This window comes from Pinus tabuliformis, chromosome 7 (assembly GCF_031772625.1).
Source record: "Pinus tabuliformis cultivar Carrire ecotype Pingquan chromosome 7, CPIR1, whole genome shotgun sequence".
Lineage (NCBI taxonomy): Eukaryota > Viridiplantae > Streptophyta > Pinopsida > Pinales > Pinaceae > Pinus > Pinus tabuliformis.
Window position 1 is genome coordinate 433193585 of NC_142293.1, and position 12217 is coordinate 433205801.

Consider the following 12217-nt stretch of genomic DNA (forward strand, 5'->3'; position numbering starts at 1 on the left):
ATTTTCAGACATATCAGGTTGAGAAAGGAATAATTCTACCAAATCATTATTGTCTTGTTCCTGGAAATCATAGATTTGGTCAATGCTAAAAACAGATTGTACTTCTTCTTTATCATTAAATTTATCATCAAGCCACAAATTGTGTGTTACTGCTGGTGATTGTGCCGATGGATAAAGGGTGAGTTGTTTCCTTTCGGTCCCTCTTGAAATGATCATGTTGCCTGATCGACATCCTATGAATGCATCAACAGTCGCTAACCATGGTCTACCAAGGATGATAGGGTGTCCTCCTAAATTGGATTTGGGTTGAAGGACTAAGAAATCCACTGGATACTCCCAAGAGTCCAGTGAGACAATGATGTCTTCCAAAATCCCTTCAGGAATGACTTTGGACCTATCAGCTAGTTCTAGAACAATCGTTGTATGTTGCAAATTTATGAGTTGGAGTGTTCTCATGGTTTCAAGAGTCATGACATTGATTGCGGCTCCAAGATCTATCAAAGTTTTTGGAATTTGTATGTTGTTAATGATGGTGGTCACTTTGGGAATGCCAGGATCAACATACTTTTCCATGGAGATGGTATTGGTCATAAGGCCTGCTAAATGTCCTATGACATGAATGGTTTGAGGATCAATCCTTTTTCTAGCAGGCTTCTTGAGACATATGTCTTTGATGGCCTTAGTATAGATGGGAATGTCTTTTATAGCTTGCAGCAGTGGAATTTTTATGTAGACATTCTTAAGTTCATCTAAGACATCAAACTGTGGTATAGACAGTGGTGGTTTCATTTGGACCAATCGGTCTAGAAAAGGTGGATGCAGTGGTTGCATCTGTTTATCTTTGGTATCATTGTTTGGTTTTGTTTGATTTGTCATTTCATTTTCATTTTCTGAGTTTTCTTCTTGCTTATATGTTATTTTAGAATCTTTGTGGAGTACCCTACCAGACCTCAAATTAATATTTTGCAAAGGCAGTGTGGAATATGAGGTTCCCTCTTCTACATTGTAGGCTGGCCTCTCTGCTCTATTATTTGGATTTGGGACAGTTTGAGCAGGAATTTGAGTGGGTCTGGGAGGTTGTGAGTTAGCTGGAAATTGCAGTTGTGGTGCATTTATTGGTGGAGGAGCAGGCAGTGCTTGTTGAGGAGGTTGGGGCTGATAGACAACTTGCTGAGGATACTGCTGATATGGTTGAGAATGTGATGGATACGGCTGTTGGTATTGTTGATATGGTTGTGAGTATGGTGGGTATGATTGAGGATATGTATGATAAGATTGGGAGTACTGTTGAGACGGTCTCCATTGGTGTTGTGGTTGGTTTTGGTGCTGCCATGGCATAGGTACATTCCATGAGTTTTGTGCATACATTTGATCATTCATAGGAAACTGCAGATTTTGATTTGGAAACATACCTTGAGGTGCTGGCCTTGGCTGCCATGGTCGCTTTGTGCCCATGTAATACACGTTTTCCATCTCTGTATTGGCTGCCATGTTACAGTTCTGCAAAACTTTAACTTTAGGACAGTTAAACATATCATGATGTTCAATACAGAAAGCACAAACTTGGATGTTCTCTAGAGGGCAATCTTTTAATGCATGTTTCTTCCGGCATTTTGGGCAGAAGATAGCCATTATATGATCTTCATCTTCTTGTTTCTTCTTGGCTTTTAAAGTGTCAATTTGGTTCCCTAGAGTGCTTAACAGATCTGTTTTAAACTCTTCTAAAAGATTCCCTATTTCAGCCCTTGTGACACTTGCAGAGGCAGATTTTGTGACCCTGGATGACAGGCTTCTCTTTCCCATTTTAGCTTTACTCCTTGAATACTTTTTGCACAACTCAGCGATTTCTTCAAAGGGTAAGGCAGAAATGTCACCTTTGCCCATCAAGTTGAGATCATCCATGTATTCCTCTCGGATACCTTTCAAGAATATTGTGCGGACCAGATCAAGAGGCATAGTTCGGTGTTTAGATTTTTGTAAGTTGTAGACAAACCGTTCTAAATATTCCTCTAAGGTTTCATCCTCTTGCTGGCTCATTCTAAAGATATCATCTTTAGAGTCTTTGGATCTGCAATAAGGCTGATATTTCCTTAGAAATATTGTCCTCATGCCATCCCAATCAACTATAGCATGCTCACCTAGCCCCATGAACCATTTTAAGGCTGATGCTTTAATGTGGCTGGGAACAATCTAAGTCTATGGGCATCATCTGTATAGCCATAAGTTCGACATACAATGTCAAACTCGAACAAGAATGAGTTTGGATCCTCCGAAGCCATACCATAGAAATTTGGTAGCACGGATGGGGGTATGTTTTTCATTTTGATCTCTTCATCTTCCTGTGGTTCATGTATAGGGAACTTAAAAGTTGACTCCTCTTCATCTCCTTGGCGTGGTACTGATCCAGATCCTTCCTCAGCCATTCTAATCGGTCTCTCTGTGTCAGTGTCACTTGTTGGAAAAAGGAGAAAGGAAGATTGTTCGGTCACTGTACTACTTTCTCCTTGTGTGGAAGGTCTAGGAAAGTGCTTCTTCTGCGATTTATGTGTGAATAAAGTTTCCCTTTCAATAAGAGTAAGTCTCTGTCCTGAATAAAATTTTTCTTCCAATGTTTGGATATCTTCCTCAGCTGGTGTTGTATTCCCTAGAGAGTCTGCTCCTAATGATGATGGGTTAGTTTTTAGATGGTGGCGGGTTTTTACAAATCTACCTTGACTGTCTCTAAATCTAGGCATAAATGAACATGATTTCTAACTGTGTTTTTGTTTATTTTTGTGTATTGAAATTTTTTTTCTTTTTGTTTGAATCCTTTAAGTACGCCTCCTCGGCAACGGCGCCAAAATGTAGTGTTCTATCTAGGGTACTAGACTAAACCATATTTATTATCGACCAGGATGCGTAAGCTTAGAGGCATGCGTCTAAAGTATATAGACATAAAGAATTGTTGGCTAAGTGGTTATGATGTAGGTCACAGAACTTCTTTACGGAAGATTGGGATATGTTACCTATCATCCAAACACTCAGGTCACTCTGCTAATATACCTGATTACACTACTATCATTAAATTCATTTACCAAATTAAACACTAAACCTAAACATTGTGTATCACTGCAAACCAAGATCTCAATCTCCTTACAGAGACATTATACATAAAACCCTTGTTCAGAAAACACCCAGCATTCACTAATATCTATACAAGATAAAAATATACAGAGATCATAAATGGATTTTGAAATGAAAACAAAGTTCATGACAGTGCTTTTAAAAGACAACACAGGGATCGAATCCCTTACAGGACGCGCTTCAAGATCTCAGCGATGACTGTTCAAGCATTATCACAAACGCAAAACCATATACATTCGATTGAAATCAAGAACTATTGAAATCGGAAACCACTTGTAACTACTGTGCAAACCATATAATACCCTAAGTGCGAATAAAACGAAAAGGACAGTATACTAGTTTAATGCAGGGCCCGTCCGCGTTCCAGAGGTATACTGGACTGTATTCAACCGGTTATCAAATCAACGCACAAGACAAGGGTCGTAACTGTAACTGGATTCTTAATATTAAGTTCAAAAACTCTGTTTCAGATTGATACAACGATTAACCATCCATTGATTACCCGGACTGTATTTACATATATCTTTTTACAATCATGACATTTCAAAAATGAATGTACATTCAGGATATGGCTGTTGCCGCTTTTACTACATCGAGATTTTTAAAATGTTTCCATCCTAAACTGATTTCAAAAAGAACAAAAACTAAATCAAATTAGAATGCTCTGTTGTTGCTGCCTTTGTCGCCAGTGTGCCATGCTTTGACCTGTGTTGACCGTGCATGTAGGAGGGTCGATTCTGCTATAGGATAGGTATTCGTCCATGCTTGGACATTCTACTTTTCATCCATGCCTTTCGCTCTAGCCTAGCTGTTGTGCCACATGTCAAACAATGAGCTAATTACAGGATGTTGGAACTTCCTGTAACCATTTCACCAAAAACTTCTAATTCTTTAACATAAAACTCCTAAATCAATTTCAATGCATTTTAATAACTATAGGACTATTAATTAATCAATTTTCAAGGATTCTAAGAGATATATGATGAAAAGGAATGGGCAAATGATATGTTTTAGGAGGAAAAAGGGGGTCATGGGATGATACCAACAAATATTTAATTTGTTTTTTTTGTTTTTGGGTCATGGGCTATGTTTTTAGGTTTACTATTAAATAATGATGAAAAGATAAAACCTAGGTAAATGATTTCCAAATGATGTCCATCAGTGTTGCCTATTCATAATTGTAAACAATAAGGGTGTCTTTGCTCCATGCATTTGCGGGTCCATTAGATGATGTAAAATTTTAAAAGTTTCCTTTGTTGGTAATATAAGAACCATCCTTTGAATCGTTGCCACATCTTATATTGTAGGTGACAAGAAGATATCATTTTTTGTTGCTAAGAAAAGTGTGCATATGACACCAACGCCTGTTTGATATGTATAGAGAAACTATGAGACTTTCATCATCTCAATATTTCAAATTTTATTTAATTGTGTATTACTAATTTAACACAAACACACTAAACAACCTAAATATAATACAACAATTATTATTTCAAACCAAAGTACAACTTTTCCTATTCAACAACTCCAATTTAACAATCCTATTGACCTCTTTTTGCACCTTTTGTGGCAATTGCTGGTTTATTACTAGGGATTTTGCCATGGTTGACGTTGACAATAAATTCTCAACATGAGCATGTGATCATTTTTTTTTCATCTTTGCTAATGTTTGGCATGGCCATACCATTCTTGAACCATGTCGCTGATTAGCTTTAGAGTTTAGTGAGTTCATTTTGGTTTAGGGGAATGGAACGTAAAAGTAAAATAAAAAAAATCATATAATTTATGAGTTAGTATTATTATATAAATTAAATGGTCGATAAATATTAATAAATATTAATATATGATAGGTATGAAACACTTATCTTATTTACATTATTAAAAAATTAACTAAATTATAACTACATTTTAAATTATTACCATTATTATTAATTAAAAAATAATATATATATATATATATATATATATATATATATAATAATAAAAGAAAGTACATAGATATCAATATGAAAGTGGTCTCACCCCAACCATGTTTGTTGACCAATGTTATTACCATATTACATAGAAACAATAGGAGAAGTAGATTAGAAGTCCAAAGCCTAACATGACAAAAGCACCAAAAGACAAACAAAACTAGGAGGAAACTAGTGACCATACTCAATCATCAAAAGTTATTGACGTTGGATTGTTCGACCTAGAACCTGGAGGGGGGGAAGGCGATATGAACAATTAACATGTTGCTCAAAGTGATCCAACCATGATTCCAACTTCTCGACCTTCTTTGCTAGCAGATTTTGCCCAATGCAAACCACCACAATCCTTTCTTTGACATGGCATTGAAAGTAATGGAGTTGATTAAGCGTGGCAATGAAAACCTCATTATCTTCCTTTTTAGTCCTGTCGTATGCTTCTAGACGATCCAGAACAGACTGAAACATGTCGCGAAGGGTAGGAGGACGTAACTGCTGGCCAACAATTGAACACCCTGAAAGACCCACATGCCCTGATTTGCTACTCAGTCCTCACATGCTTTCTCCATGACCATGAGCCACATTCCTTTCCTTGTCTCCTTTAGCTGCACGTCCAACCCGCTCGAAGCCTGCACCATCCTTTCCACCTCGAGCTCCAGATGATGCCCTGACCACACCACGAGCTGCATGCCTGCCTCACTTGCATTCTACAATAGTTCTTTCTCCTCGCACCGCCTCCAATGTGTTGTCCGAGACACCCCGATTAGTTGAGACACCCTTCCGCAAGGGTTGGGAGAGAAAACTTCGCAGAACTAGATGCATGATGAATGCACAGGAAGACACCCCCAAGATGAGACCTACTGTGTTTGTAACACCCTTCTGACATATCATAAGCCTAAGCAAGCCTCATGCCAACCCAAAATTAACCAGCAAGATCTGCCCTTGTGAAACTGACTGCCACCACACACATGCCAAGAAGGAGAGGTCCTCGACCACAACTGATTTCCCCACTAGCCAGACCAATAACTCTTTCTCTACGATGATAGGGGAAAAACTAGAAAGCAGAGTCGCGAGCCAACTGGCTACACCTGAGGGCCTAGAACTCCGAGAGCCTAACGAGAGCTAAGTTAAATATGGAGTAAACACCACCAAACCCCCCGGTGACCTCCGAGTTCGAATGGTAGTCACTTGAGTGAGAAAACAACTATCTAAACTTCTGACCACTCTTGAAACAATCCAACCCAAAACCCAGCTACCACCTTTACTACCGAAATTCCTCCCCGAGCCCTAGGAAATTACACCTCGGCAGACATGCGTCACAGAGGGCCAGAAAACCAGAGAGAGGAGGATGAACAAAAGACTCAACGTAGGTGAAGGACCTAGGCACCACCCCAACCACAAAAAACACTCACACAACAAACTACCAAGGACCACAATAATGGACACCAAAGCCAGTCATCCAACCCCGCAAAATGGCCATAACTCACTGACAGGAATGACAAAATGGGCACAAGCATACAAACTTGAGGTTTTTGATGACCGATCACAGTGGAGGGAGCAACATCCTTGTTTTCCCCACCACTCCAAGATTACCAGAGATCCAAAGAAATGAGGCAAACTGTAACAGACCATACCAACATCGAGAAAACTCCACTTAGCAAGCCCAATATCATCTACACCAACCCCAACATCATCTACACCAACCCCAACATGTGCAAATAAACACCTTACCTTACTAGCACGACTTCCGTTGAAGGATGAATGAGGTTTCACACACCGCACAGATCCTTTCATCTTACAACTTATGTAATGGGAGGTTAGATGATTTGTCCTTGTGCCTATTTTCCGTATACGACTTTTCATTTCCTACGCGTCGAGCATGTCTCGAACAACGACACCCCCACCGGGGAATATATTATGAGATTTTCAGTTAGAAAGTTTTATTTCCATTTATCATGAAGTTTCTTAACTTTTAAATATGTTTTGTTACAATAAAATGGGTCAATATCATGTCATATCAATACCACATTTCCAAAAAAACATTCCACAACCAAAACATTTTATATTTATTTATTATATTTTTAATTAAATTGAAAAGCAAAAAAAGAAATAATTACTTGTGAGATAATTATAGACCCTCTATCCTTCACTATTACTATACATATTTTATAAATATTATATAAAAATTAAATCCTTACTATTTAATTATTAATTCTACTTAATTGATTAAAATTCTAAATTTCCTATTAAAATAAATACATTTATCCATCTAATTATTAATATTTCTTAAAATAATAAATTTTTAATATATTAAATATTTTTTTTAAATATATAAATTATAATAAAAATAAAATAAATATATATCTAACTCTCTTTCTATGGACAACAGCCAAAGAAACAAAGTGACTTATTTCTGAAAGCAATTCCATAAGCAAACATACACTGACATATAGTGTGTTTTTTTTTTAATCTTTTTAGAGATTTTCTATTCCATATAAAAAAGTAACATCAGAACTACATTTAGACTTTCTAGTATGAGCCAAAAGATTGACACCATAAACAATATTACCAAAAAACCAGGAACAACTGGCTGACCAGAATATCATCTTTATCCTCGAAGAGACTACATCAATACAACAAAAACCAACATTATACAATGACGAACGCATTCACAGGAAGGAATAAAAGTGCGCATCGCCACCAAATACCAAATCATCACCATATTGGCCACGGAAGAAGTGCCACCTGCTAAACAGTTGACCAAACAACTAAGATCCCAAACATCTTGAGTAATAAGATGCCCACAGCAAAAATAGAGCAGTCCCATCCATGCCGTCATAGCGAAGTGCATTTCCATGTGAAAGAAAGGCAATTCAGACCACGTATAACGGTGATCAGTACCCATGACAAACAGGAACACCATCAAAGTTTAACACCAAACGGAGTGTTAACGCGACGAATGTCAAGGTAATTATTTCCACCGGCCTAACAGCAACCCTGCCGTCTTTGAACAGAGACTGTTCTACCTCTCACACAATGCAGACCACAATTATTTTCTGAGCGCGTGAGATTCTTGACCAGAGTACCTTTCGTAGAAGCCAGAGTTCAAAGGATTTCTGTGATCCTCGCGAGAAATGGGCATGCCAGTCCTTGGTAGACTGTGTACTTTTCACTTCTTAAATTAATTCAAATTGACCCGTATTCGTTGATATAGAAATTACAAAACTGGTCACGCATTCCATTCGTTGATAAGAAAAACTGGTCACGGGCATTCCTGATCCCGTGGTCACAATGGTTGATTGATTCTGCTGCGTGACGCAAGTTGAACGGCATTTCACGCGTTAAACCAAGTTGGTGTGGTCGCCTTAAATGTTTGATCGCTTCAAGCATTCATAAGTAACAGCTATAGGCTTCACTGCCCTTGATAAGTACTCCTCCGACGTTCATTGTAGTCTATTGCCGTTTCCTGAAGTTTCTAATTCATTCAACCTCGTAACTTTTTTTTCTGAATTCTGTTGCTTACAGAGGTTTAATGGGCAGAGATTTGGGATCCATTATGACTGTGCTCACACTCATAATCAGTAGTGTGTTCGCATGGAATCTGATACACCCCTCGGAATCTCGTTTCCTGGGTAAACACTGCATGCTTATTCACTTACGCTTTCTCTTCACCCATCGCTTATATATCCGTCAAACTTTTGTTTTTAGCGATTCGCCTATGCTCACGAGTACCTCATTCGAGTAATTTTCTAACACATAGATTTCATGTCTATGATTTGCATCAGTTGATATTGGCGTGGGAAGTAAAGAGGCAGTGCAGCAGCAGGTACCAAACTTGTCCACTGCTCTCGTCTTTTAAATTAGTTCTTTCGAGTCATATTTATGTCTCGATTGATGGATGTGCGAATGAAAACCGCAGGGCGGAGAAAGCACAATCCATAATACGAAGAAACAAATGGACGTATTACTGCTCGCGGCGATCGAAATCTCACCTGCTTCATCTCCCGCTGCCCGTCCTAAAGTGCTGGAAAGCCCTGCAGGGGTTCCTGCGCCTCGTGCCCCAGAGGGTCCTCCCCGAGAATCATGTTGGTTACTGACTGTCAACCAATTATGGGATTAAGTATGAAGAAGTTAGTGTATGATACAGCGTATGACGAATTTGTAAATTCTCAATATCGTGAAAAATAATTATTTAAGTAATAATATAATGATTAGGTTATTATTCTTTTAGTATTCATTATATAAAGATAACGTAAAATTTAATAAAAAAAATTAATTGAAAATTTCTAAAAAGTATCATGTAAAAACATAGGAATTATTGAAGCCCGACCAAAATCAGATTTATTCGTTGCATTTTTTTCTCAATAAAAAATATTCTCTCTTATTTATTCGTTGTTCTTTCTCTTAATGAACGTTTACAATAAATTCTCAGTGATGAGATTATGTAAACAAAGTCCTTTTTTATTATTTCTTTATATATTATTATCAATAGACTATTATTATACTAATATATTGTAATAATAATAATCTTTATTATAAATATTATTATATTAGAGGGGAGAGAAGAGATAGTGAGAGAGCTAGAGGTAGAGAGAGAGAGACGGTGAGAGAGGAGAGGGAAGAACAAAGAAAGACATAGCGAGGTGGAGAGAGAAAAGGAGTAAGGGAGAGATGGAGAGAGTGAGGAGAGAGAGAGGAGAGGAAAAGGGATCAGAGAGAAGGAGAGGAGAGAGGGGGAGACAAGGGGAAGAGAGAGAAGGAGAGGAGAGAGAGGGAGAGAAGGGGAAGAGAGAGAGGGGGGAGACACTGAGATGGAGAGAGGAAGAGAGTGAAAGAGAGAGGGAGCAAGATAGTGACAGAGCTAGAGGGTGGAGAGGAGGAGAGGGAGAGAAGGGGAAGAACAAAGACATAGAGAGATAGAGGTGGAGAGAGAGGGAGTGACAAGGGAGAGGTGGAGAGAGAATGAGGAGAGAGGAGGAGGAGGGATGAGAAAGAGAAAGAGAGGAGAGAGAGAGGGGGACTGCATGGGAAGAGAGATAGGGGGAGACAGAGAGGGGGAGACACATAGATGGAGGGGAGAGAGAGAAGGACAGAGGGAGCGAGATATAGAGAGAGAGGGGGAGAGAGAGAGAGAGAGAGTTGGAGGGGGAGATAGTGACAAAGTTGGAGAGTGGAGAGAGAGAGTGATGGGGGGAGAGACAGAGGGATATACTATTCTTTATTTATCTGGTTATTTCTTTATATATTATTATTGGTATAATAATAAATAATATTAATTATTATTATTCCAATATATTATAACCAACCTACCAAGGGTTAAGAGGAATCAAATTTCTAGATGCAAACCACTTTTAGAGTGCAAAAATATTTGATCCCTCTCATTGCTAAGTAGATCCTAAGTTAAGATGAATCTATGGTGATATAACTATTTTGCATTACTAAATTTTTGTCATTGCCATACTATTATGGAACTAATCCACGATTTGGTGAGTTTTTTTATTTTATAAGAATACAATTGAGTGGAATAGAGAAGATTATTATACGATTTAAAAATTATGAGTATTTTTAAATAATAATATAATATTTTTAAAATTATAAATTAAATATTATTAAACTATTATTTTAAAATGGCATAAATGTATTGATTATATTAATAATGTATTGGATGTATATATATATATATTTTTTAAATATTAATATATATTTTTTAATTTTTAATATGTGTGTCTGAGAGAAAGATATTATTTTAATAAAACATTTTTTTTAATGAACATTGCATAATATTGTTAAGTTAATGGTGTATTATATTTTTAATTTGGAAATATTTAGGTTTAAAGTTTAAAAAAAGAAAGATTACATTTTAAAGTTAAAAAAAGAAAGATTATATTTTATATGTTTTCATTTTTCCATTTAGCATTTTTGGAAAGATAGATTGGATTTTAGGTATACAAGTATAGAAGTTATTTTTGGTAAATAAAGTTTATGTAGTAGATATAATATGAAAGTAATAATTGTGCAAATATTTATAAGGATGCTTTCCTAATAGAAATTTTATAGGAGGTTAGATAGAAATTATCTAAAATAGTAGAGACAATGTAATAAGATTTCTTATAAAACAAAGTGTAATTAGAGTTCTAGTCAACTACAGGTTCTCACTTGAAGAGGTAAGTAATAATAATCTCATTAACAAGAGCCACATGATGGCATGTCACTGCTTATTTGTATACATGATTCGTGTGGATGTAGTTTTTAGTTTATTTATTTAAAATGTTATGTGTGAAGAAGAAGATGAACTTATAGCTCAAGTTCGTATATACAAGGAAAATCTAGGCCTAACTAATTGCTAAAAACAAAGATAAAATAAGGCCAAGTATTTTGAAAATAATTCCAAACTATTTCATTTTAGTTTCTAATTTCAAAATATTTAATCTTAATTTCTAAGTGTAATTTAATAGAATATTCTTAATTGAAGAAAAAACATGAGGTTTTGATAATATCATTTTTTTTCTAGAGCTCAACCTATTTTAATTGGTATTAATTTATATGGAATGGGAAAACAAGTTTTTTTGTTGCAAAAATTACTTTTAGCTATCTTTTTGCAAAATGACATTTGTGTCTTTGTTTTTTTGGTTTAGCTACGTATTGATATTTAGAATTATTAGTTTGACAAAAACATTATTTCTTAAAACAAATGAGTAAATAGTTAGATCAGTTTGACATTTGCTTCACTTTGCATGAGATCAATGAACAAGAATAAACAATAGAAAAGGGTTTTTGCTGGTTATTAGTTTTCAAGAGTTTTATTGTCTATGTGACAGTCTCACCCAAGGTTCTAGTATGAGCTACATTGTAAAAATAATGTACATATGTTGTAATATTTGGAATAACAAAATAAAAAGGTGGTTGAGTCTGAGGACATGGATTGTAGAGCTAGGAATGGAGAATTCCTGGTAGGGATGATACTGTTTAATGTACAAAGAAGAGACCTGAACTTGACAATAGACTTTAATTGTTGAGTGGTCCATGAAGTAAAGGTGATGGTTCGTGAAATTAAATGGTCTAAGGAAAATATTCAGGCCCATGCTTGTTTGAGATAATACAAGGAGCAAAAGGGAACACACTTT

At 36.4% G+C, this 12217-nt stretch overlaps 1 protein-coding gene across 1 annotated transcript; it reads left to right on the forward strand.

The window, feature by feature from the left end:
• Positions 1-8524: 8524 nt before the first annotated feature.
• LOC149247817 (uncharacterized) lies at positions 8525-9213 on the forward strand. The gene is made up of 3 exons (XM_089445804.1): positions 8525-8725; positions 8879-8919; positions 9013-9213. Exons 1-3 carry the CDS (start codon positions 8626-8628, stop codon positions 9211-9213), a joined length of 342 nt encoding a protein of 113 aa, XP_089301930.1. The 5' UTR covers positions 8525-8625.
• The last annotated feature ends 3004 nt before the right edge of the window (positions 9214-12217 follow it).